Source organism: Salvelinus namaycush, chromosome 23 (assembly GCF_016432855.1).
Source record: "Salvelinus namaycush isolate Seneca chromosome 23, SaNama_1.0, whole genome shotgun sequence".
NCBI lineage: Eukaryota > Metazoa > Chordata > Actinopteri > Salmoniformes > Salmonidae > Salvelinus > Salvelinus namaycush.
Genome location: NC_052329.1, coordinates 26252231 through 26278180, shown reverse-complemented (window position 1 = coordinate 26278180; position 25950 = coordinate 26252231). Strand labels below are relative to the sequence as shown.

The 25950-nt window shown below is 43.9% G+C and overlaps 2 protein-coding genes across 3 annotated transcripts; both read right to left on the bottom strand.

Annotated features, from left to right (window-relative positions):
* Window positions 1–2307: 2307 nt before the first annotated feature.
* Window positions 2308–9358, bottom strand: LOC120018240 (methylosome subunit pICln-like). 2 transcript variants are annotated; one of them, XM_038961322.1, is made up of 8 exons: window positions 8831–9358; window positions 8294–8430; window positions 8074–8196; window positions 7682–7792; window positions 7515–7520; window positions 7243–7416; window positions 2678–2744; window positions 2330–2525 (listed from the first exon to the last, which is right to left on the bottom strand). In XM_038961322.1, coding segments are annotated over exons 1-8 (738 nt in total). In that variant the 5' UTR covers window positions 8950–9358; the 3' UTR covers window positions 2330–2524. The 2 variants fall into 2 exon arrangements, with proteins under 2 accessions (XP_038817251.1, XP_038817250.1); XM_038961323.1 differs by having other exon boundaries at window positions 2308–2744; window positions 8831–8949.
* Window positions 9359–11199: 1841 nt separating this feature from the next.
* Window positions 11200–25868, bottom strand: LOC120018577 (remodeling and spacing factor 1-like). Its single transcript, XM_038961790.1, has 17 exons — window positions 25513–25868; window positions 24281–24372; window positions 24125–24217; window positions 21881–22086; window positions 20808–20971; window positions 19141–20653; window positions 18735–18858; window positions 18392–18598; window positions 18057–18161; window positions 17905–17984; window positions 17746–17794; window positions 17541–17647; window positions 14501–14568; window positions 13848–14019; window positions 13525–13745; window positions 13231–13401; window positions 11200–12806 (listed from the first exon to the last, which is right to left on the bottom strand). Exons 1-17 carry the CDS (start codon window positions 25664–25666, stop codon window positions 12322–12324), a joined length of 4011 nt encoding a protein of 1336 aa, XP_038817718.1. The 5' UTR covers window positions 25667–25868; the 3' UTR covers window positions 11200–12321.
* Between the last annotated feature and the right edge of the window lie 82 nt (window positions 25869–25950).

The window sequence follows — 25950 nt, the reverse complement described above, 5'->3', positions numbered from 1 at the left end:
GGAGGCCGTAGGAGGGCAACAACCCAGCAGCAGGACCGCTACCTCCGCCTTTGTGCAAGGAGGAGCACTGCCAGAGCCCTGCAAAATGACCTCCAGCAGGCCACAAATGTGCATCAGCCCCATCTACACAGACACACACACCAGCCTGGTGCTCCCCGGGCCCTCTGGTCGCTGCTGCAGCCGTGGAGCCTTTGCCACACAGACCTCCTTCACACACACACACTTTCCTCCACTTTTCGGTTTGTTTTATTTTGTTTGATATCTATTGCCCTGGACTCACCATCCATCCCTACGAACCGAAGACCCTGATGCACAGTGACCTCTTTAAAACTAAGCACATTCAAAAAAAAAAAAAACGTTTTTTAACCTAATATGATTTGTGCAGTGGTGGCACATAAAAATTGAGCTGGAACGTGTTTGATACCATTTCATTCACTCTATTCCAGACATTTTTATGAGCCATCCTCCCCTCAGCAGCATCCTCTGTATTTGTGTAGCATCGATGTAAAAAGTTGATTTCTGTAGTTAGTGTTAATAGCATCTTTATAACGCTTTGAGATAGTAATTTATGCCCAGTTCTACAATAGATATGATGTCTACGGCCAACCGTCCCAAGTCGCTCCTTCGCAGTACACACACTTTGTGGAACATTTATGCGGGGACTTGCTTCCATTCAGCCACAACAGCATATGAGGTCAGACACTAATGTTGGACGATTAGGCCTGGCTCGCAGTCGGCGTTCCAATTCATCCCAAAGGTGTTCGATGGGGTTGAGGTCAGGGCTCTGTGCAGGCCAGTCAAGTTCTTCCACACTGATCTCGACAAACCATTTCTGTATGGATCTCGCTTTGTGCACGGGGGCATTGTCATGCTGAAACAGGAAAGGGCCTTCCCCAAACTGTTGCCACAAAGTTGGAAGCACAGAATCATCTAGAATGTAATGTAAGATTTCCCTTCACTGGAACTAAGGGGCCCGAACCATGAAAAACAGCCCCAGACAATTATTCATCCTCCACCAAAATTTATAGTTGGCACTATGCAGTCGGGCAGGTAGCGTTCTTCTGGCATCCGTCAAACCCAGATTTGTCCGTCGTACTGCCAGATGGTGAAGCGTGATTCATCACTCCAGAGAATGTGTTTCCACTGCTCCAGTGTCCAATGGCGGGGAGCTTTGCACCACTCCAGCCGACGCTTGGCATTGCACATGGTGATTGTGACATTGCATGCGGCTGCTCGGCTATTGAAACCCATTTCATGAAGCTCCCGACTAACAGTTTTTGAGCTGACATTGCTTCCAGAGACAGTTTGGAACTCGGTAGTGAGTGTTGCAACCAAGGACAGACGATTTTTACGCGCTTCAGCACTCGGTGGTCCCGTTCTGTGAGCTTGTGTGGCCGACCACTTTGTTGCTCCTAGATGTTTCCACTTCACAATAACAGCACTTACAGTTGACTGGGGCAGCTGTAGCAGGGCAGAAATGTTATGAACTGACTTGTTGGAAAGGTAGCATCCTATGACTGTGCCACGTTGAAAGTCACTGATCTCTTCAGTGAGGCCATTCTACTGCCAATATTTGTCTATGGAGATCGCATGGCTGTCTGCTCGATTTTATACACCTGTCAGCAACGAGTGTGGCTCAAATAGCCAAATCCACAAATTTGAAGGGGTGTCCACATATTTGTGGTGATGTATTTGTAAGTGCTCTGTGAGAGGCTTGCGTTGCTCAGTGTTAAAATTACACTGGTTCAATTTTCAAGATTGATACAACACCTCACCCAAGAACAATAGTTTAAAGTGGCTCTCGCTCTTCTCATGCTGCCTAAAAGCAAAGCAAATAAGAAACCTTGGTTTCTGTGGCCAAGGGTAGTCTAGTGCAGGGACTCCCAAACCTTTTCACAAAAATTACAATATTTACAGGCAAAAAAATAAACTTTAAACATAAAAAAAGCGTTAGCTAATGTGGGGTAGTTGATCTGGACATTTCTGACAAGTTATAAATAGCTCTCTAAGGTATGTAATGACTAGCATGACAAGAGGAACTGATGATGCACTACCTCATTTTATTACAAATGTCAAGAATAAGTTTAAAGTCGGACTGCGCCGCCCCTCTCCCCACAATTTGGGAACCACTGGTCTAGCGGTCTAGGCAGCTGCCTCTGATGCACATGTACCACTTCCAATTCGGCCCAAAGCCATTTCTGCACACTATCCTCTTTTTAATAAACAAAGACATGAAAAATATTGATTTCCAGATGCACCAGTGGAGCTCCTACGTTACTTCTCTGGAATGTGCACAGAAGAAACACCTTGTTCTTTATACAAAAACACACGTGTTTAATGAAGAGATTTCATACAAAGGCAACAATGTTCCCTGTTGGGGAAATCTCTGTACAACTGGTCTTCAGGTACAAAACACGAGAGAAGATTCTGTGTATGTTGAGATGAACAGAAAATCAGGAAGTGGAGAGATTGTATTCTCCTCCTATCCCACAAGTGCTTTGACTGGCAGTAGAATTGAGTTCCATCTGGGAGAAGGAGTGGGGGAGAGTGAGAGACTTAACTACAGTATGGTAAGCAGGTCCATACGGTTGGCAGCAGGATGTGGATTACAAGGTGATAACACAAAACATCACAAATGTACTGATAATTACAACGTAGTATTATGATATGTTATTACTAGTGGTCTACGTCTGCATCTTCAAACTGTCCGGCCATCGTCGACCCTGCATCCACCTCCATCCCATCTGCAAAGACAAGCAAAGAAATAGAACGACTAGAATAGACAAAGCAGACTCATCAGCCAATATACTGATTATCATTAAACACATACTGCTTTCTTCATGCTCATGTGTCTATAATAGGTTTGGGCTATACATGCTGGTCAATCAGTTATTTTTCAAGGAAGAGAAAGGGGCCCTGAACATCCCCCCCCATCAACCTACACAATGACAAAGCAAAAACAGGTTGACACATTTTTTCAAATTTATTTAAAAATAAATACATTTAAAAAATGAAATTTTACATTTACATAAGTACTCCGACCCTTTACTTGGTGCTTTGTTGAAGCACCTTTGGCAGCGATTACAGACTTGAGTCTTCTTGGGTATGACCCTACAAGCTTGGCATACCTGTATTTGGGGAGTTTCTCCCATTCTTCTCTGCAGATCCTCTCAAGCTCTGTCAGGTTGGATGGGGAGCGTCGCTGCACAGCTATTTTCAGTTCTCTCCAGAGATGTTCGATCAGGTTCAAGCCCGGGCTCTGGCTGGGACTTGAAGCCACATTGTCTTGGCTGTGTGCTTAGGGTCGTTGTCCTACTGGAAGGTGAACCTTCGCCCCAGTTGGAGGTCCGGAGCACTCTAAAGCAGGTTTTCATCAAGGATCTCTCTGTACTTCACTCCGTTCATCTTTCCCTCAATCTTGACTAGTCTCCCAGTCCCTGAAAAACATCAACAAGCTTCACCGTAGGTATGGTGCCAGCTTTCCTCCAGACGTGACGCTTGGCAATCAGGCCAAAGAGTTCAATCTTGGTTTCATCAGACCAGAGAATCTTGTTTCTCATGGTCAGAGTCCTTTAGGTGCGTGTTGTCATGTGCCTTTTACCGAGGAGTGGCTTCCACCTGGCCACTACCATAAAGGCCTGATTGGTGGAGTGCTGCAGAAATGGTTGTCCTATCTCCACAGAGGATCTCTGGAGCTCTATCAAGAGTGACCATCGGGATCTTGGTCACTTCCCTGACCAAGGCCCTTCTCCCCTGATTGCTCAGTTTGGCCAGGCGGCCAGCTCTAAAGACAATTCCTTCGACCTCATAACTTGGTTTTTGCTCTGACATGCAGGTGTGCGCCTTTCCAAATCATGTCCAATCAATTGAATTTACCACAGGTAGACTCCAATTAAGTTGTAGAACATCAAGGATGACCAATGGAAACAGGATGCACTTGAGCTCAATTGAGTAATCTTTATTTGTATTTCTTTTTTATAAATTAGCAAACATTTCTAAAAACCTGTTTTTGCTTTGTCATTACGGGGAAGTGTGTGATTTTATATAATACATTTTAGAATATGGCTCTAACGTAACAAAATGTGGAAAAAGTCATGGGGTCTGAATACTTTCCGAATGCACTGTATACTGAGATATATTAACTTACTACACTAAGATATAGGTACAGTTGAAGTCAGAAGTTTACATACACTTAGGTTGGAGTCATTAACACTCATTTTTCAACCACTCCACAAATGTCTTGTTAACAAACTATAGTTTTGGCAAGTCGGTTAGGACATATACTGTGTGCATGACACAAGTAGTTTTTCCAACAATTGTTTACAGACAGATTATTTCACTTATAATTCACTGTATCACAATTCCAGTGGGTCAGAAGTTTACATACACTAAGTTGACTGTGCCTTTAAACAGCTTGGAAAATGGTTTTAGAAGCTTCTGATAGGCTAATTGACATCACTTGAGTCAATTGGAGGTGTACCAGTGGATGTATTTCAAGGACTACCTTCAAACTCAGTGCCTCTTTGCTTGACATCATGGGAAAATCAAAAGAAAATCAGCCAAGACCTAGACCTCAGAAAAGAATTGTAGACCTCCACAAGTCTGGTTCATCCTTGGGAGCAATTTCCAAACGCCTGAAGGTACCACGTTCATCTGTACAAACAATAGTACGCAAGTATAAACACCATGGGACCACGCAGTCGTCATACCGCTCAGGAAGGAGGCGCGTTCTGTCTCCTAGAGATGAACGTACTTTGGTGCGAAAAGTGCAAATCAATCCCAGAACAACAAAGGACCTTGTGAAGATGCTGGAGGAAACAGGTACAAAAGTATCTATATCCACAGTTAAACGAGTCCTATATCGACATAACCTGAAAGGCCACTCAGCAAGGAAGAAGCCACTGCTCCAAAACCACCATAAAAAAGCCAGACTACGGTTTGCAACTGCATATGGGGACAAAGATTGTACTTTTTGGAGAAATGTCCTCTGGTCTGATGAAACAGAAATAGAACTGTTTGGCCATAATGACCATCGTTATGTTTGGAGGAAAAAGGCGGAGGCTTGCAAGTCGAAGAACACCATCAAAACCGTGAAGCACGGGGGTGGCAGCATCATGTTGTGGGGGTGCTTTGGTGCTGGAGGGACTGGTGCACTTCACAAAATAGATGGCATCATGAGGTTGGAAAATTATGTGGATATATTGAAGCAACATCTCAAGACATCAGTCAGGAAGTTAAAGCTTGGTCGCAAATGGCTCTTCCAAATGGACAATGACCCCAAGCATACTTCCAAAGTTGTGGCAAAATGGCTTAAGGACAACAAAGTCAAGGTTTTGGAGTGGCCATCACAAAGCCCTGACCTCAATCCTATAGAAAATGTGTGGGCAGAACTGAAAAAGTGTGTGCGAGCAAGGAGGCCTACAAACCTGACTCAGTTACACCAGCTCTGTCAGGAGGAATGGGCCAAAATTCACCCAACTTATTGTGGAAGGCTACCTGAAATGTTTGACCCAAGTTAAACAATTTAAAGGCAATGCTACCAAATCCTAATTGAGTGTGTGTGTGAACTTCTGACCCACTGGGAATGTGATGAAAGAAATAAAAGCTGAAATAAATAATTCTCTATACTATCATTCTGACATTTCACATTCTTAAAATAAAGTGGTGATCCTAACTGACCTAAGACAGGGAATTTTTACTAGGATTAAATGTCAGGAATTGTGAAAAACTGAGTTTAAATGTATTTGGTTAAGGTGTATGTAAACTTCCGACTTCAACTGTAGATGTTTACACTATACTGAGTTAACTTCAAGAGACAGTACATTATATCTCCAGTACATTATTGGAGGAAGATTGCAGCGACCGGTGAGTATTTAGGGCTTGTTGCTAATCTCTGACATACAGAGCAACAGCTCTTAGATATTTGCAACGTAATCTAGGTGACATTACAGCAGGTTGCAACACAACCTGACAGTAGAAATGGTTCAAAAATCATACCTTTTTAACTTTTAAAGCAATCATACTTACAACAGTTTAACTACCGGTAACAAATTAAATATTACGAAACAGATTATTATTTGTATAATTTTGTGTTGTATGTTGGAATAAATACACAGGTTTGGAATTTGATGTGTTGCAGGGAATTGGGAACAGGTACCATGTCATCAACATGGAGAAAGAGACAAGGTGAAGGAGTTATTAAGGAGATCAAAAATATACTACCAAATAGGAAAGAGATTGGGGGAGAAAAGATGCTATGAGAGGGAGAGAGAGATGGCACAAGAGACAGAAAAGATAGAAGTGAAATAGGGAAGAGATGGTACGAAAGAGGAAAGAGATTCTAGCAGAGGGAAAATATGATACGAGAAAGTAATAAAGACATGGAAGGAGAGCGAGAAAAGGTGCTGGAAGAGGGATTAGAGATGCCCCTGGTGAAAAGAAGACTGAGGAAAAGCATGGAGAAGCAAATTCAAAGTAAGTGCACCTCAACCATCATATATTTAGGCAGTTTTTTCCCCCAACCTCATCATGCCCAAGGAGCCTCACCAAGTTTAAGGAGAAGACTGGGGTGCCCGGTTATATGTTGAGCTATATTTCAGGTGTGTTGTAGAATACATTTGAATCTATTGTTTAGGTTCATGTTAGAATGGCATCTTTAGGTTGAAAAATTACTCCTTCTCAGAGGTACATTTATGCACAGAAATGTTGTGTTTTTTTCACTCTTTTGTAGTGATGGGAGATAAGTCAGTGGCAGGCAGAGAAGTTGGAGAACCATCCGGTGCTCAAGAGGAGAAGGACCAATTACCAGAATCAGGCTGACTTCAATGCTCTTATTTTAACTTCTAGAGGACTCCATGGCTAAGTTCCTGCTCATGACAGACATGCGCCCAAGGAGCTAGCCTCGTAATGTTTTTTTAACCAATCTTACACCAGTCCTTTGAGCGTATGTTTTTCTATGCATCTTATATTGTAATATGTTACGTTCTGTTTGTAAGGCATTTGCTGTTATGTAGCGATTATGTCGAGTGGGATCATTGTTATCCTCTGGCGCCATCTGGTGGTTGTTACAACACACCACTAACAAGCAGAGCCAAGAACCTCCACTGTGTATTATTTATATCCTCATGCTGAAATGTTGCCTAGGGATTTAAAAAAAATACTGTTTCAGTGTGTGACCTACCCTCGTATCCTGTGTTTGAGTATTTGTATGACCTATCCTTGTATGATACGTGTGTGACCCACCGTCAAACTCTCCATTGGCCTCATCAGTGCGGACCCCAGCCATGTGAAAGGTGTTAGCAACAGACTGAGCTAACATGCCCTCCAGTCTCTGCAGAGTAGCCTGGCCTTCAGCCGTCAGACCCGACACACCCTCCTCATATGTACAGAATGACGGGATATCACCCTGACCATGCTCTGGAGGACAGAGAGAATACCACCTGTGAGTGCGTGTGTACCTGTGTGTGTAGTAGTAGCAGCTGATAGGGTGAGTGCATAGTTGTTAGGCTTCTTACCTGCCTCTTTTCCGTTGAAGGGAGAAAGAAGGTGGAGATACAATGTTAGTATTATCTTCTTTATTACTACATCTATGTGAGATTGTACACTGTATGTAAAAGCGTGAGTGTACTGTTTGTAGAACTGTGTGTGTGCTTGTATAAATGAGTGTGTGTGTGTTACACACCTGCTTCTTCCACATTGTACTCATCTCCGTCAAAGTCCCCGTCGGAGTCTTCATCATCCGGGTCTGGGTGCAGGGCCTGACACTCACACATCGCTGAAAACATAGACTCCACTGGACACACACACACACACACGTTAGGGAAATCTGTGTTCTAATGCTAGCTAGCATAGTGATTACAAACTAGAGCTGAATGTCAAAGAATGCGAGAACCAAAAGCTTTAGACATCCCTAATGCATGTGTGTAGTGAGATGTCAATAACAAGTTCAAACTACTGTACAGCACTTGTTGTATTATATATGGAAGATGTTATTATATGTGACCTGCTTAATAAAGATGCATTTACTTTAATTTAGCCCTGCCCTACTAGCCATCCCTCTCCCCTCTGACTTACATGCTGCCTTGTCTCTAGGGACGAAGCGGATCTCTGTGATCCCCTCAGACTCATCTTCCTCACTGCTGTTATCCTCATCCTCCTGATCATGGGCATTCTCCTGCATCTCTGCTTCGTTCTCATCTGGGGAACACAGACACACACTAAGAACTTCTTACTCGTTCACAAGTTTGTGTTACACTGAGTTTGATATTTACCATGATGGACAGGTGTGTCTCACCGTTGAGTTTGGCGTTGACCATGACGTATAGATGTTCCTGTGGGTAGGTGCTGAGGTCTCGTGAGATGGCGTGCAGGCTGATAGTGGGGTACTCTAGAGAGAAGCCCATCCCTGATCCGTCAAACCACGACAATCGCCTGGAAAACACAGGAAAGGAACATTTTGACTACTAGTCACAAGGTGAAAACTCATTGTATTTCCTTGATTCATCACGTCTCCCCTCATTGCCTCCTCAAAACAGAGGAACCTCATATCTTCCCCGCCAGTGTGCTTTGAGAAAGAGACAAGGAGGGAGGGTGTGAGCAATCAATTAAATACAATGGAGATCCACTCCAAGTCACTGACTAGATAGCCAACTAACGTGAGGCAAAATGCAAGTTCATGGTGCTCAAGTTAATACTATCAAAGGAAAAACACATAAGACAAATGTAAGTCTTGAAACTTCCTGATTTTAGGACTTTAAATAAATTAGCTAGCATGCTAACTAGCTAACAATGCTAGCTAACTTAGCTAGTTATCCACAATAGCGTCGCATACGTTTCAGCAACGTAGAGCGTTCCTGCGCCGAGGCCCTTCCCGTCCAACACCGCCGTGGTCTCGGCTTGTTCATGCCGGACTCCCTCGCTGGGTGGAGGGACACTCCTTAGCAGAACCATCCTCAGAGACTGATGGAAATGACGGCCAGAGAAAACACTCGTTTGGGTCGGTCCGGAGCTGTCAACCACACTGCGCTTCTGTGACCTGGTTGGCTATTTCGTTTCCCAAAGATGCCTATTTAACGCTGCTGGACATAAACCGATATCTAGACGTTTGTGCAGGGAAGACGATATAGCTAGTCAACTAGCTATCGATAGCCTGAAGAGTTAACGTTAGTTAGAATATGCATTCAGTATACATTTCCCAGAAACGTTAGTGCCACTAGCTCGCTTGGTAGTATTTACTCGACCAAACTCCCCACGCTGCTTTCACTGCTAGCTAGTAGCTAACGTTACCGTTCTTATTATACCTCAGTGGTAACTAGTTACTCCGTATCCCCGCCAAGAACATAGGTTTCCACTAGTTACCACAGCCACAAAGTTAAAATTGGCTCTGAAATTCATAAACATCGAAAAGGTGCTTGTTGGTCTTAATTTAAGGTTTGGGTCCTTTATTATAGCTCAGGGTTATGTATAATGGTAAGGTTTCAAATCAAATTTGAAGATAAATTGTAGAAAAATGCGAAGTTTATGACTTTGTGGCTGTGGTAACTAGTGACTACAAAGAGTAGAGACAGATATATTAGAGAAAGGAGAGGGAGAAGGAACATCAATCGCAAGAAAACATTACCGCCAACTACAGGTCGGGGGTTATATGAGGAAGTGATGATTTCCCTCTTCAAACTAGCCGCGCGAATAGTATAAATGCAACAACATGTTCCTCGCTTTGACATTTGGCTATAACAATGCAAACAAGCTGCTGTACGATCGTATGCACCAACAGACAAGTGCCAGAGCAAAACTTGTATTTATTCCTCAAGATAATACCCGCCATAAAGCCTGGATAGACGCTAGTTTGAGTATCAGTCTCGTATCTAACGTTCCACTCCTTGCCATTGCCAAACATTTTGGCACATGACATGGAGTACAGGGAGTGGAATGTTAGCTAACGAGACTGGTACCCAGGCTAGATGGATAGCAGCGAGAATTAGTGGACTACATCAGCGAGTAGTGTTGTGTTCAGACCATTTCGAGAAGACTGCTTCTGTCTACAACCCAGACCTGATAGATTCGCTCCACTATAATATTGGGCGACAAAGAAGATCCAGTGCCGAGTATTTGTGTATTTAATAGAACTACAAAGAGCCCAAGGAAATCTGGGGCCATTGCGAAAAGGCTCAAATTGGAGGTACTGTATGTTGTCTGCCATGAGTAGTATACATTGGTGGAGTGACTACAATAGTAGGCTAGCTCTTATTTATTACTATGCAGGCTATTTACCATGGGCCCCATACCATTTCTCAACCTTTGGTTCATTTGTCCAACGTTTAAACCATACTATTTGGTTTACTAGCACGTTTCCACATTCTTATTATAGATTTAGCAAACTGCACTAGGTGGACAGGCCGTCAAGTCAAATATGCACCAGAGCAAAGTATAGAACCCAGGTACCTCATAGTACCACTACCTATGGCCATGGTAACAGCAACACAGTCCTGCCAGACCAGAGACAACCACTCCTCCACAGGAACACTGTAGATCTGGACACAGAAGAAAGCTGCATGTTCAACACCTGAGATCTTAAACCAGGAAGATGAAGGCACTTCTATTTCCTATATAGTGCACTACTTTTTACTTGAGTCCTACTATAGGGAATAGGCTGCCATTTTGGGGCGCATACAAAGACTACCGTTGAGCCAAGGAGATGGCAGCAGGTTTCATGGACTCCTGATAGCCTATACATACACACACTGTAGTTATCTGATACGGCATTATCATTAAAATGTTTAAAAAGCTTAACATAAATCATTACCGTAGGACAGGGATCATCAACTAGAACATAATTACAAATCATTTGTAGACCGCAAGAAGCCCAAACAGATGACTAAAACAATCATTTCAAACATTGCTTACATTTGTTTACGATCACGTGTATATTATGCATGGGAATAATTGGGAACTGATTTCCAAAATTAAATTCACTTGGAGCTGATTGGGGGGCCAAATTAAATCACCGTTTGGCCCGCGGACTGCCAGTCGTGGCACCCTGCCGTAGGAAGTACTCAATGATTGTAGTTATATTGGCATAACGGCAAACAAAAACACACCAATTGTGTCAGTCAATGAACATGTCATCCCATTGCATGGGTCCACTGTGTAGTCAATCTTTATATAGTAAAAGATTTTAAAAGCAGACAAAGTGCATTTGTGAGATGCTTGAATATTGGTTTTTAATAACTTATAAAACACCTATGTTACAGCACCAACTATAAACATACTGTACATACACTGGATGAAAAACAGGGCGATTTTTTTTTAATTCAGACTGAACATCTCAAAAGATTTAATATTTTGGGGGGGAGAAACCAACATAAGAACAGTGAGCTAGAATGATAGAATCTACAAGCGGTTCAGATAGAACTCTAATGATAAAAACAGACAGTGGACTGAGGGCCAGATACAGCATTCACACCTGGGGCCATATTCATTAGGGCACACAGCAGTAAAACATTTAGCAAGTTTAGGTAGTCCCTCCCTGTTTGTCCTTTTTCTGACTAACGAGTATGCCCCCATCTTCTCAAATAGTAGTAGGATGTAGAATGTATAGACTGGACTGAAGAGTTGTAGACTATTGTGGAGAAATGATTCAGTCCTCAATGAGTGAGAGGAGGTACACTTCAACTAACACATAACAACCAACAGTGAATTGATTTACTGAACATAGCTAGGTTTGCCAGTGTCCATCTGCAAGCCCCCAGTGTACTGTAGCTATAACTACAACTGTATCCAGAACTGTAGTTGTAACTGCGGTCAAATCTGAAAAGTGCCATTTGAGATGAATCCCCCTGTATGAATCTCTTTCTAGTCGTTATCTTCCTGGTTCACAGCAGAACAACAGGAGCAGCTCTTCCATTGGTTTAAAACATCCAACTCTTTTTTTTGGGATAATTAAACGCTCCAGTCCATTCACTCTCTCCTTCATGGAATATAGAACACTATTTTACAAGGAGACAGAAGAGAGAAGGGAACATCTAGCATTTTACAGGATCAGCAGCCGAGCAGAGAGAGTATCTATGTACAGTCCAGAACAGCTAAGGCGGGTGTCTGTCTGGTGGAGGTCAGGACAGTCCTTCACCCTCTGGCTGTGTATTGTGTTGTGTGTCTGCGTGTTGGATGGTGCTAGTGCATTTGGTCCAGTAGTTACTCATCCTGTTCAGGGAGGAGGGGAAGGAGAAACAGAAGGAGGGATGATGATGAGGTAATGAGAAAGGTCATTGGTGAAAGGCAAGAAAGTAAAAAAAACAAAAACTAAAAGTAACAGTCTGTTTGTCATCATGCGTCTGACTGGTCAGGAGGTGGGGGGCTGTTCTGTCCAGCTCTGGCTGCTCTGTCCCTGGGTAAGGCTGCACTCTCAGCCCCAGGCTTCATTGAGCCTCTAGAGGCCTGCTGTCTGTTAGGGCTGTTTGATTCCTTGTCTTTTGACAACGTCTTTCTCAGCTTCTTCTCCTCTTCATCCTCCTTATTTTTTCCCTCTTCATCAGAGTCGATGCGGTTAAGTCGTTTGCGGATAGGACGATCTTCCTCGGATGACGACTCCGATTCCCCATTATCATCCTCATCATCTTTAGTGGAGGGTATGCATTTCTTCAGCAGAGCTAGATGTTTCCTCCGCTGTTCTATCAACACCTCTCGCCGCTTCCCTCTGCCCATCTTCTCTCCTCCCCTCTTCTTTCCCCTTGTTCTAGTCTCCTCCACCTCTTCTCTCCACCTCTTTCCCCTCTTTTCTTCCTCCTCAGACTCTCTCGAATGGGAGGATTCTGAAATAGAGTGAGCGAGCGGCGGATTCAGACATCAGCAGGAGTTAACCCCGCATTCAGACACTAGCGGCAAAAACGCTCCTTTGCCCGGCGCAATGGAATCGATGGCCAAAGTTGCCGCGGAAGTGGTGAAAAATGTAAAACTGCTCTATTTTCTTTGCATCTGGTGACGTGTGTTTTCCGCTTCATCCCGCCAACCAGAAAATGTTGGTTTAGGGACAGTGGTCGGTTTAGATTGGTTTAAATTTAGGAGGGGGAGGGGTGGAACATTATCGGCACACTTTCACTTGCAGAAGCGTTTTTTTGCCACTAGTGTCTGAATGCGGGTTGGTTATGAATTGTTTACATTCACTAAATGACAGTCTGTCAAGTTCCACATGGACCTCCCTAATTTGGGGCAGGGATGGTAACCATAGTAACTGACCATCGCTGTTTGAGCTGGAGAGACGACGGACGGATTTGGCCTTGTCCTTATTAGTGGTTGCCTGGGAACCCTCGGATTCCGACGTCTCGCGGTAGTTCACCTCCCGCTTCCGGCCCCGCCTTAAACCACACCTCTTCCTGTCCTCATCGCTGTCACTCAAATCACTGGTCTCTACAGAAAGAGACAGAGTTTTATTTGACTTTCAACTGAACATGTTCTTTAACCTCCAGCACCAAACCTGGATTTCTGTGTGTGTGTCATCTTTTTCCAACTTATATTCCAAGCCTTACTCACCTATCTCCTCTTCCTCCTCATCTTCACTCTCCTCCTCCCCCCATCCTCTCCTCCGTCTGCGAGGGCATTTCTTGCACTTTGCTGAAGTCCTGGTGGTTCTCTGTTTAGGTCCCCGTCTCTGTGCCCGTGTAGACTGGCTTACGAAGCCCGGGTCACTGGCAAAGCTGTCCACATCACTGGCTGCTTCCTCATCACCTGACGCTACAAACTCCTCCTCCGTACTACAGACATAAGTTAAAAGTTTGCATTTATAGTGCTCAAACAAAAAATTACTTTACAATATGGGGGTTAGCTCCAATGCGGCCAGTCAGGGACAAACGCACCTGGCGCTGAGCTGAAACTCCTCCTCACTCTCTGCAGCCGTGCTGTCGCTCTCCAGGTCGTTAAGTCTCCGCCTCTTCCTGCTCCTGGTGGGAGGGGCCTGAGCTGTGGTTGGTCCTCGTTTCTCGTTCCCCTCCTCCGATATGGTGGCCATGTCCTTATCCCGCCCCACTCCTACACACAGGACCACAGGGTTACACACAACAACAGGAACACAGGCAGGCCACTATTCTGTCATCTAAACCCTCTTGTTTGCATCTTGTTCCTCATATTGGATGCATCCAAAATGACACCATATTCCCTACATAGTGCACTACTATTGACCAGGACCCTTAGAGCTCTGGTCAAAAGTAGTGCAACTATATAGGGCAGGGTTCCCCAACTGGCATCCCGCGGGCCGGATTTGGCCCACGGGTGATTTTATTTGTCCCCCCAAGTTTCCTTTGCCCCCAAAAATAAATAATAATCTATTCCCACGCATAATAGAGACACATGAATGTATACAAATGCAAGCAAGGTTTGAAATGATGTCCCCCCCGACCATCCGCTCAAGAAAAAAAAGAAAAAAAATCGACACTTGGCTGAATCTAGTGGATGATCCCTGATATAGGGAACAGTGTACACACTCATTCCCTTTCTCCTCTATATTTCTCACCTCCTCCATCAGCATCTCTGACGTCTTCCTCTATCGCTTCATCAATGGCGTCATCAAAGTCATCAAACCTGGAACACACACACCAAGGTTTACGTTAGGAAAATGTGGAGCCGGACAACGCAGGGGAGAAGCCACAGGAATTCAAAGCCGACTGCGGTACTGCACACATTGTTAGTAGAAAACAGGATCCCCCATAATAGTGAATGGAAAAATGGCAATCTTCATACACTTTTTTTGGAAGACAATCATGGTACCAATAATTGCTTCTAATACACCAGATGTTTTAAAATTGTTAGAAGAAGTTAGAAGAAGAATTTAGTTGCTAATTGCAGCCTGCAGTACCCCGGTTGGCCTTCAACTTGAGTTACTCAATGAGAGGGGGCAGCACTGAGCTAGCCTGCAACATCACTTCCTGGAGTAGCTCAAACTAGATTTCCAAAAAGTTGGACCCATTCCGAAATGGACCTGGGGCTTTCCCACCCGGACCCGATATGCATAAATACATTTTTTAAATATAAAAACCCGTTCTGTACAGACCCGAGGACAACTAGACCCATTCCGTATAGACCTGGTTGGATCCAGACCCGGTCTGATCAGAGTGAGGGAAGCAGCAGAAAAGGCATTTTTTTAAGCGACTTTATTAACCCCGAGCTGATAAAGCTTGAGAGGAATAAGGTGCCGCTCTAGCAGACGAGGGAGAGGCAATACTGTCTGAGTGACACAGGGAGAAGGGAGGGATAGAGCAACCAACCAAGCCGACTCGCGCTATTGTAGACTATGGGCGGCAGGCAGCCTAGTGGTTAAGAGCGTTGGGCTAGTAACCGAAAGCTCGATAGTTCGAATCCCCGATTGGGCAAGGTGGAAAAATCTTCCATTATGCCCTTGAGCAAGGCAGTTAACCAGCAACAGCAACTGCTCCCCGGGCGCCGATGACATTCATTAAGGCAGCACCCCGCACCTCTCTGATTCAGAGGGGTTGGGTGAAATGCAGAAGACACATTTTGGTTGAATGCATTCAGTTGTGCAACTGACTAGGTATCCCCTTTACCTTTCCCATATATAGCTGCCATAGCTAGGTTATTTATCATCAAATACGATTACCTAGTACCTGTCTTGACTGCATCAAACCTGTAAGAAGCTAGTTAAGCTAGCTAACTAACTGAGGCTGCAGTGCATGCGCTCTCATCCTACAAATAACAATTCCATTCAGAATATTAAGTAGCAGCCTACCTCTTCGTCTTGGTAGCCTATCCTTCAACATTTTAATTCCATATCCTGAGTGGCGCAGCGGTCTAAGGCACTGCATCTCAGAGCTAGAGGCGTCACTACAGACCCTGGTTTTATCCCGGGCTGTATCACAACCGGCCGTGATCTGGAGTCCCATAGGGTGGTGCACAATTGGCCCAGCGTCGTCCGGATTAGGGGAGGGTTTGGCCATCATTGTAAAATAAGAATTTGTTCTTAACGGACTTGCCTAGTTAAAATAAGGTTCAATAAAACAATAAGATATTTCCTAACTTTTGCAACACATAGAGCGAGGCTCTATGACTGTAGCCTATAGCTGCTTTGATGACTTATGTTGACCATCAACAAGGTACATACGCCATGCTCCACTCTTGTGAAAACCAAGAGCAGCAATATCAATTATTTATTTTTCTCTCTCTACTGCAGCAGTTGCGTTCGGATATGTACAGGGCCCTTCCGGAAAAGTTAGTTCAAATTACACATACCTGAGCCCTGTGACAATTATATATCAGGTCCAACCCAGACCCGTGACATTATTTAGAATTCTGTATCTGGACCCACTCAGGTCCTGGATCGGGTCTCAGGTATTCGGATACAGGTGGATCAGTGAAGATCTCTAGCTCAAACAGCGCATGTTATGTCTCCATGAGACGCCATTTTAACCGACTTCATTTGGCTTCAGTGCGCTATAGTCTTCAAATAGGAATGAATAGTGTCATGTGATCGATGACTTTTACCATTCATTTATACTGTCATTGGGACAACGTGACAGGGAAGATTTTAATTTACCGGCCATTTGAGAAATATACCAGACCCATATGCATTGGTTGCGTAACCCATGAAGTCGTCTACCAATGAAGCAGGCAATAAAACATGTTCAAACATTTGCCAAAATGCAATTCTATACAACGCACCTGATGCGAGCAGTTCCATATGTGACAGAGATAAAAATCTCTGTTAGAAACTTAGAATGAAGGGGAATCTAAAGATGCAACTAGGATTGGTCGCTAAAAACCAATAGAACAAAAGAGAAATGCTGGTTTCAATGGCATATGAGGAAGTCTTTATAAAATAATTCCTTCCACGTTTCTATGGTGGGATTTTGCCGAGGCTACTTTGAAGCAAGGTAAGACATGCCTCATAATATGAAGTAAAACACATAGGTTTCTAACAATTTAGTATGTTTTCAAAATGCATACTGCCTCCAGCTCACATTGCAAATTAGTGGGTGATGCGCTGATAGCCTGCCTACCATAGCCTATGCAATGGAATGGTGAATGGGAGGCGAGCTTCAATTATCAGTTAGGGAGAGGAAAAAATTATAGCTCTATAATCGTGGCCATCAAAACTGTTTATCACCCAATTGCATTTAGAATTGTCGCGCAATGAAATGTTTCACTCCAGCAACGAGTTTGACAAGTTATATTCTGCTCATAGTAGGCTGTGTGCATGTGATAAATAAGATGTGTGATGACTAACAAATACACACGCCCCAATTTAATTCCACTAAATTTAGCAAATTAACCTATAGACCGATAAGCATGACGGTCAAATGCATTTCCATCGACTGGTATTTCCATCAACGAATTCCACTAAATTTGACAATGGGATCTTTTTTTCTCCCGATTAATTTGGCAGGCAACTATTTTATTTAGTGGCTTTAATTTATTTATTTTTCCTCAGCCAAAACCCTGGCACACACGGCACACTATGAGATGGGATTGTCACCATGACAACATGTGACTTGACTACTTTATTTGAGCTATGCCGTCACTTCTCGTTCACACACACACACCTGTAGCTGATACACTTCCTGGTTCTGGTAGACCTCCTTCCCAGATTTTTGGTATTTTTTGCATCTTTCTTTTTCGCCTGTTTCTCCTCTTCTTCCTCCCCTTCCTGCTAGAAACACATAACACACACAAATTCAGATTATGATCATTTATTTTATGCACATTTGGCCTTCTAGACTACATTTTCCTAATTGTGTGTGTACTTACAGGAATGATGTTCTCCACACTGATTCCCACATACACCAGACGCTCCCTCCTACAGAGAAAAAACACAGGAATTACACAACCATTTCAGTGTGTGTGTGACATTGTTTGAGTGAGACCGTGTGTGACGTGTGAGATTGAGTGTGTGTATGTGTGTGTGACCTCCTCTCAGCTCTGTCTCTTTTCTTCATAGCGCAATCCAAATTCTGCAGCTGCTCCTCTAGTCTGTCACACAGCAGCTTCTACAGAGACCAGGGACAGTGTTAATACATGCATGCACGCGCACACTCTCTCTCGCTCTCTCTCTCACTTACGTGTTGGCAGGGCGGGCAGAACCATTCTCCCTCAGGTATGACCATGAGAGGGGGTCTGAGACAGGCGGTGTGGTAACCACTATCACATGAATCACACAGCAGGATCTGCAGCAGAGAAACACAGGTTGGTTTCAAACGGAGTGTGCACACATTCAGGTGCTTGGTGTTAATAAACTCATGAAATTAGGAATAGATAGTGATCTGCAGAAGGGAAACAGTTTAAACACACACCGTTTCTGGCTTCACAGTAAAGCACAATATTTCATAAGTCATACGGATGCCGAGATGTAAAGAAACAAAAAACACAATCTAGGCCAAACACACACACTTCTCACCAGTTCGGGGTGGTTGGGGAGTCCACAGTGGCTGCAGGGATCTTCATTAGGCGTCTCCTCTGATTGGCTAGAGTCATCTGATTCACAACCACTTCCCCCACCCCCTCTCCCCTCCTCCCTCCCTCTCTCCTCCGCTCCTCCCTCATTCGGTTTGCATCTCTTCGCTCGAGTATTTGACCAGCGGGGGCCTCGTTGTCTTCGTCTGCTCTGTAGACACACACACATTTACAATCAATCACATTGATAACCAACATTTTCTTGGCTATGATCATTTTCACATTCATACAAAGCCTTATTCCTCGATCACTTATGAGTAAATGAACTTTTAAAACAAAGTAGTTACCTTCACAGTCCTGCTTTGTCCCTCAGGGTTTTCTCTCTTCTTTTGCAATTGAGCAGTCTTCTCCTCTTCTTCCTCCCTCACCCCTGGGGGTGCGTCTTGCCTCTCCACCTTGTTTGGGCTGGGTCTGTAGGTAGGGTTGATCAGTAAAATATCAAATTACAGCACAATGGAGACAGCTCCAACAATACCAGCAGAGCTGGGGCACAGTTGGAGAAGATGGCCAAAGACAGTCAGAAGAAGTGGAGAGCCTTTGTTGCTGCCCTATGAGCCAGCCGGCACGACGGGGATGAGTGAGAGCATGATAATAAATCAGAATATTGTATCTATTATTCAGCTCTACATGATAAATTGTCACCTCAGTTATTGTGATGAAAGAAATGGGAAGAGATTCTATCATGGACCTTACCTGCAGATCCGAGCCGATCTCCGCAGAGACCTCCCATCTCCCTGCTCCTCCCCCTTCTGCTCTCTCACGTTCTCTCTCCTCTGGTTGGGAGGGATCTTTATCTTCAGCCTGATCCCTTCTTTCTGTAGCTCAGAGGAGGCTTCCAGGGGACCCGGCCGGTCTGTTGCTCCATGCCCAGCACCTTTCACCCCGGCATGGGCTGGTGTGTCTGTGTTGAGGGCCTCTTCCTGGTCCTCCTGAACCTTCTGTCCTTCTACAGTCTGGCTGCTATCTGACTCCTGCTCCTTCTCTCCTGAGGTACTCTTCTTCTTCTTCTCCTCTTCCTCTGTTCCATGGCATCCCTCACTTTTCTCCACATGGAGGTTAGTCTTTTTCTCTTTTGGGTTGTCATCCCTCTCTCCAGACTGGTCTCCATGTAAATTCTCCCTCGCTTTCTCTCTTCCATCCTCTCCTAACCTCTCCCTTGATCTCTCTCCTTGCTCGTTCCTCTCTCTCTCTCCTTCCCTCTCCTCTCCTCCTGCCTGTCTCTCCTGTCCTCTAGGCTCCAGGGGTGATGGGGATCCAGTCTCTCCCCAGCCAGGACTCTTCCTCACCAGGACTGACTGCCTGCTCCTCTCCTTGTCTGGAGCTCTGGCCCTCTCCTCCCCCTCCTCTGACCCTGGTCTGGTTCTCTCCGTACAGACCGATCCGCCATCTTGTTGCTGCGACACCGGCCTGCAGATGACCCCCACATGACCTATACCCCCTATGAGCCCTCCAAGCCCGTTTAGGGGAGCCCCCCCATTGGTCAGCTCCTCTGGCAATGGGACTGCCAGGCCCCCATCAGGAGTTGACTGCCTCCCCAGCTGCTCCTCCTTGGTATGTGTTACTGAAGGGTTACGGACGATGATGCTACTGCTAGTACTGCTGCTATGGCTGTTGTTGTTGTGATGGTTGCTGTGCATGTCATTGTTGTTGTTGTGATGTGTGTTGCTATGGTGACGGTTGGCGCCAAAGAGCTCTCTCTTCTTCAGTGGTATCTTGGCCTGCTGATCGGTCCTCAGCGCCCTCTCTGCTTCCTCCTTCATAGGAGGAACTTCCTGTTTCATCGTTGCCGAGATGGGCACCATGACGACGGAGACAGCATTGCTAGGGGAGTTGCTAAGCGTTTGGGGTTCCTCTTTGACCAGTGCAGTGATGGTGCTCACTCTGTTGTCAATCACTTCTGACCTCTCCTCCTTCCTACCGCTCTGTTTCTCTCCCTCTTCTTTCTTCTCCTTTTCTTCCTTCATCTCAACTGCAATGTTTTCCTCCTTCACTGAGACTACCGGTTCAAGCTTGGTTGGGTTTTCCTTCTCTGCTAAAGATGCCATGTTGACGTCCGTACTAGTGGACTCTGGGTAGGAAGATGATCTACTCTTCTCTCGCTTTTCCTCATCTTCCTCGTTCTTCTCTCTCTCTTTACTCTTCTTCTTGTCTTCCTCAGCCTTCCTCATCTGTCTTGCCTCCTCCTCTTCCTCTCCTTCAGCTTCGCCTTGAAAAATCACCACACATGTTGACATGTTATATTGCAGCTCTGGTTCCAACATTCATTCATAATAACACAATTATAATATGTCAGTAGTGACCACATGATCATATTACTACTAACTACACCATCATATTACAAGTAACAACAGAACCCTTACCCTCCTCCTTGCCTCTTCTCCCCCTCTCCACAGGTGTGGCACAGTTGGACCCTCCCTTCTCTCTGTCCATCTCTTTCTCCGTCTCTCCTTCCTCTTTCTCCTTGTGTTCTGGATCCAGCTGGGTCTTCAGGAGGTCCAAAGCATCGGCTAAGTCATTCCGGGTTCTGAGGACAAACAGAACATTCTGAACATACTAGTACTAGTACATACTAGTACATAAAAAAGCATTTGCCCCTTTCTGATATTCTCTATTTTTGCATATTTTTGATACTGAATGTTATCAGATCTTCAACCAAAACCTAATATTAGATAAAGGGAACCTGAGTTTACTAATAACCCCAAAAATGTATACTTATTTAATTAACAAAGTAGTTGCACTCAATAACTGGTTGTGCCACCTTTAGCTGTAATGACTGCAACCAAATACTTCCTGTAGTTGTTGATCAGTCTCTCACATCGCTGTGGAGGAATTTTGGCCCACTCTTGCATGCAGAACTGCTTTAACTCAGCGACATTTGTGGGTTTTGAAGCATTGAAGCACGTTTCAAGTCCTGCCACAACATCTCAATTGGGATTAGGTCTGGACTTTGAATGTGTTGCTTTTGAACCATTTTCATGTAGACTTGATTGTGTGTTTTGGATCATTGTCTTGCTGCATGACCCAGCTGCGCTTCAGCTCACAGACGGATGGCCTGACATTCTCCTGTAGAATTCTCTGATACAGAGCAGAATTCATGGTTCCTTCCTTCTACAGGAGAATGTCAGGCCATCCAGTTATTGAGTGTAAGGGGGAAATTACTTTTTCACACGGGGGCATTGGTTGTTGCATAACTTTGTTTATGAAATAAATATGTCATTGTTGTGTTATTTGTTCAATCAGGTTCCCTTTATCTATTCTTAGGTTTAGGTTTAAGATCTAATAACATTCAGTATCAACAATATGCAAAAGTAGGGGGCAAATACTTTTTCACAGCACTGTACATACACCCTTTCTCTCTTCTCAGATGCTCCGACTAGGGTTACAAAAAATATATCTCATCTATCTATCCATACATCCATCCATGCATAATTACCTGACGATACATCTCCAGGTGGATCCGTCCCAGTCGTCCTGTTCCTCTGTGTACAGTCGGATGTTGTGTTGGGCGTCAGTCTGCAGCCAGTACATCAGGCCCTGTCTGTCTCTGCCCAACGGCTGCAGCCTCATCGCCTCCGCCTCCTCCTCGTTCACCAACGTCTTGAACTTCATGTTGTCATCAAACTGGATCTCACACAGGTACTGGGGTCGGGGGTTAGAGAGAGACGGGGGGGGTTAGGGTCAGACAGAGAAAGAGAAGAAAACAGTACAGTGCCTTCAGAAAGTATTCACACGCCTTTACTTTTTCCACATTTTGTTGTTACAAAGTGGGATTAAAATGAATTATATTGGAATTTATTGTCAACGATCTACACAAAATACTCTAATTTCAAAGCGAAAAAAAGTATTAATGGAAAATAAATACATTTGAATCACCTTGGGCAGCGATTACAGCTGTGGGTCTTTCTGGGTAAGTCTCTAAGAGCTTTGCAAACCTCGATTGTATAATATTTGCCCTTTACTATTTTTAAAATTCTTCAAACCCTGTCAAGTTGGTTGGTGATCATTGCTAGACAGCCATTTTCAAGTCTTGTCATATATGTTTAAGACAATTTAAGTCAAAAAAGTTTTCCGCAGATTGTTTCTGCTCGTTCCAGTCACTAACACTCAAACTGGACAGTTTTATCTCAATCTCTTCATTCAAAGACTCAATCATGGACACTCTTACTTACAGTTGTGGCTGCGTGGTGTGATGTATTGTTGTCTCTACCTTCTTGACCTTTGTGCTCTTGACTTTGCCCAATAATGTTTGTACCATGTTTTTGTGCTGCTACCATGTTGTGTTGCTACCATGTTGTTATGTTGTGTTACTACCATGCTGTGAGGTCATGTGTTGCTGCCTTGTTATGTTGTCGTCTTAGGTCTCTCTTTATGTAGTGTTGTGTCTCTCTTGTTGTGATATGTGTTTTGTCCTATATTTAAATTGTATTTATTTTTTTAATCCCAGGCCCCTGTCCCCGCAGGAGGCCTTTTGCCTTTTGGTAGGCCTTCATTGTAAATAAGAATTTGTTCTTAACTGACTTGCCTAGTTAAATAAAGGTTAAATAAATAAACAAAATAAAAAGTAACTCCAGTGTATAATTGGCCTTGTGTTTTAGGTTATTGTCCTGCTGAAAGGTGGATTTGTCTCCCAGTGTCTGTTGGAAAGCAGACAACCAGGTTTTCTTCTAGGACTTTGCCTATGCTTAGCTCTATTCCTTTTCTTTTTATCCTCAAAAGCTCCCTAGTCCTTGCCGATGACAAGCATACCCATAATATGATGCAGCCACCACCATGGTTGAGAATACGAAGAGTGGTACACAGTGATGTGTTTGATTTGCCCAAAACATTGTGCTTTGTATTCCGGACAAAAACGTAAGTTATTTTTTTCAGTATCACTTTAGTGCCTTATTGCAAACAGGATGCATGTTTTGGAATATTTTTATTCTGTACAGGCATCCTTTTCACTATGTCATTTAGGTTTGTACTGTGGAGTAACTACAAGTTAGATCTATCCTCAGCTGTCGCCTATCACAGCTATCTCTGTAACTGGTTTAAAATCACCACTGGCCTCATGGTGAAATCCCTGAGCGATTTCCTTACTCTCCGTCAACTGAGTTAGGAAGAACGCCTGTATTTTTGTAGTAACTGGGTGTATTGATACACCATCCAAATTGTAATTAATAGCTCCACCATGCTCAAATGGATATTCAGTGTCTGCTTTAAAAAAATATATGTATCCATCTACCAATAGGTGCCCTTCTTTGCAGTTTTCATCGTTGAATCTGTGTTTGAAATTCACTGCTCGACTGAGAGACGTTACAGATCATTTTATTTGTGGGGTTGAGATGAGATAGTGTTTAACACGATAATTATCTGACTTGTTAATAAAGGGGTTGAATACTTATTGACTCAAGATATTTAAGCTTTAAATGTTTTATTAACTTGTAAACATTTCTAAAAAGATTATTCCACTTTGATATTATAGGGTACTGTGTAAATCAGTGACACAAAATCTAAAATGTTTAATTCAGGCTGTAACACAACAACATGTAAAAAGTCAAGGGGTGTGAATACTTTCTGAAGGCACTGTATATTATCAATATACTGTTCATACATAACAGTAGATATCACAGAGGAGGTAAATAGGTAGTCTGGTATATTAGTGTGATAGTCTGCACAAGGTGTGTGTGTGTCTTACTTTGAGGATGCTGGTTTTGCACTCCATGCTCATGTCCTGGTAGCCCTTGTGTTCCAGCTCCCAGGCCCAGCTACTGTTGATGTCCTGGCATACCTGGATGACAAATATACAGTCATTACAGGTGTACACACCAAGCACACACCAAGCACAGCTTACCTTAGCCAGGTACCTCTCCCACTTGTCTGCAGACACAGACTTGCCAAGCTTCCTCAGCAGCTTGACGTGCAGCTCCACTAGTGGCTTGGGAACTGAGAGAGATACACACAGAGAGAAATAATACATGAGTTAATACATTAGTTTGATATAAAACTAAGTACACTGTCATAACACCAGCTAGTATAACACTAAACACTTATTACAACACCCATTGTGCAGTGGAATTAAAATAAAATCAACATTCTCCTTCTGCTATTCTGACTGTCTGTGCAATTCACATTGATTCACACTTTCTTAGAATTATCCTCAAATATCTAGCTAACAGTGGCAGACGTGGAGGTAAGATCAACAACTGTGATTCATTGTCATTTTTTGCATTAATAAAAAAACACGACGATGTGTTTGGTGAACAATGGAGGAAATGGGGAAAGAGCAAACAACGTTATCACGGCAGTCTACAGACAGTTAACTAACTGTAACAACATCTTTCCTGCAGATACTGCAACGTTAGTACATACTAGCCTAGGTACGCCACACACAGCTAGCCAGATAACTAGCTAGCTAAATCGTGACAAGAAAGCACCAGTAGCTAACATTGTCTCAAAGGAGGATTTAAATAATTATAAACTGTGACAAATGTAAAGTCTGAGTAATTTGAAATCAGCGGTATTTTATTTGAATTAATTAATAGCCACTGATGTGTTGACTAACGTTAGCTTGGTTTAGCATGAAGTTGGCTAGCTCGACTACACATCACGCATTGCGCCTGCGCGAAATTGACAGTCTGCCAAGTAGTGTTTTTATCGGACTATTTTGACAACTGTTTACGACACGATTCGACACAATACGATATCGATTGTATTCAAATAGTATTTACTCATACACTGGGGCTGAGTTGTATACCTTTCTTGCACTAGTATGGGCAGGCAAGCATGATGGAAAAGTACACCTGATAGCTAACGTTCGCTAGCTAACGAAATTAAGGTAGCTAACTTGCTAGTTTGGTCATTCAAGCAGGAATGGCTGGCTAGTTTCTTAACAAATAGCTAAGTAACGATACATCTAGCTATCTAGCTAGCTACATCAATCAGTAACATTAGCCAGTTATACCGAGGCACATGTCACAGAGTGTGGAAACTCCCCTAAGCCAGCTAGCTGTACTGGCTCCCCCCTGACCACCCAGCTAGCTAGAAAGTCAGTGATGATGATGCTGAGACCCTCTCCCTTCCCACCTGTCGATGTGTCCCGGAGATACCTCTCCATCTGCGGAAAGGTGAGTTCGGGTAGGTCCAAGGCTTGTCCGTAGCGCTCCAGGAACGAGCAGACCACAGCGAAACTGGGGCAGAGACCGGGGTTTGAGCCCTGCGCTGCCGCTGAAGCGGCCATTTTTCCAGCCGGGGAGTAGGATGAGAATGAACGGAGTTGGGAGGACAGTAAATAGCCCAGAATTCAACGCGCCAAGGATCGTATCATGGGTAGACGAAGGAGGGGGCTCTGTGACCAGGTATTCCCCCCAGGGACGCAAGTTTCAGACATCAATAATGTTCTTGTGGTTTATTATCTAGGCCCATACGATTACTAAACATTTACTTTGCTAGTTGAAGTATGAGTCATGTAGAGTACAGTCTATTCACCTTATTTTCAACGGAAATATGGACGTAGTCTGTTTA

Coding starts and splice junctions, on each gene's coding strand:
- LOC120018240 (XM_038961322.1), bottom strand. CDS start 8,949: ATGGTTCTGCTAAGGAGTGTCCCTCCACCCAGCGAGGGAGTCCGGCAT. Junction 8,197..8,293: donor GGTCAACGCCAAACTCAACG/GTGAGACACACC, acceptor TGTGTTCCCCAG/ATGAGAACGAAGCAGAGATG. Junction 2,745..7,242: donor GGCCAATGGAGAGTTTGACG/GTGGGTCACACA, acceptor TTGTCTTTGCAG/ATGGGATGGAGGTGGATGCA.
- LOC120018577 (XM_038961790.1), bottom strand. CDS start 25,666: ATGGCCGCTTCAGCGGCAGCGCAGGGCTCAAACCCCGGTCTCTGCCCC. Junction 18,162..18,391: donor TCCCCAACCACCCCGAACTG/GTGAGAAGTGTG, acceptor TCTCTGCTGCAG/ATCCTGCTGTGTGATTCATG. Junction 17,795..17,904: donor AGAGACAGAGCTGAGAGGAG/GTCACACACACA, acceptor TTTTCTCTGTAG/GAGGGAGCGTCTGGTGTATG.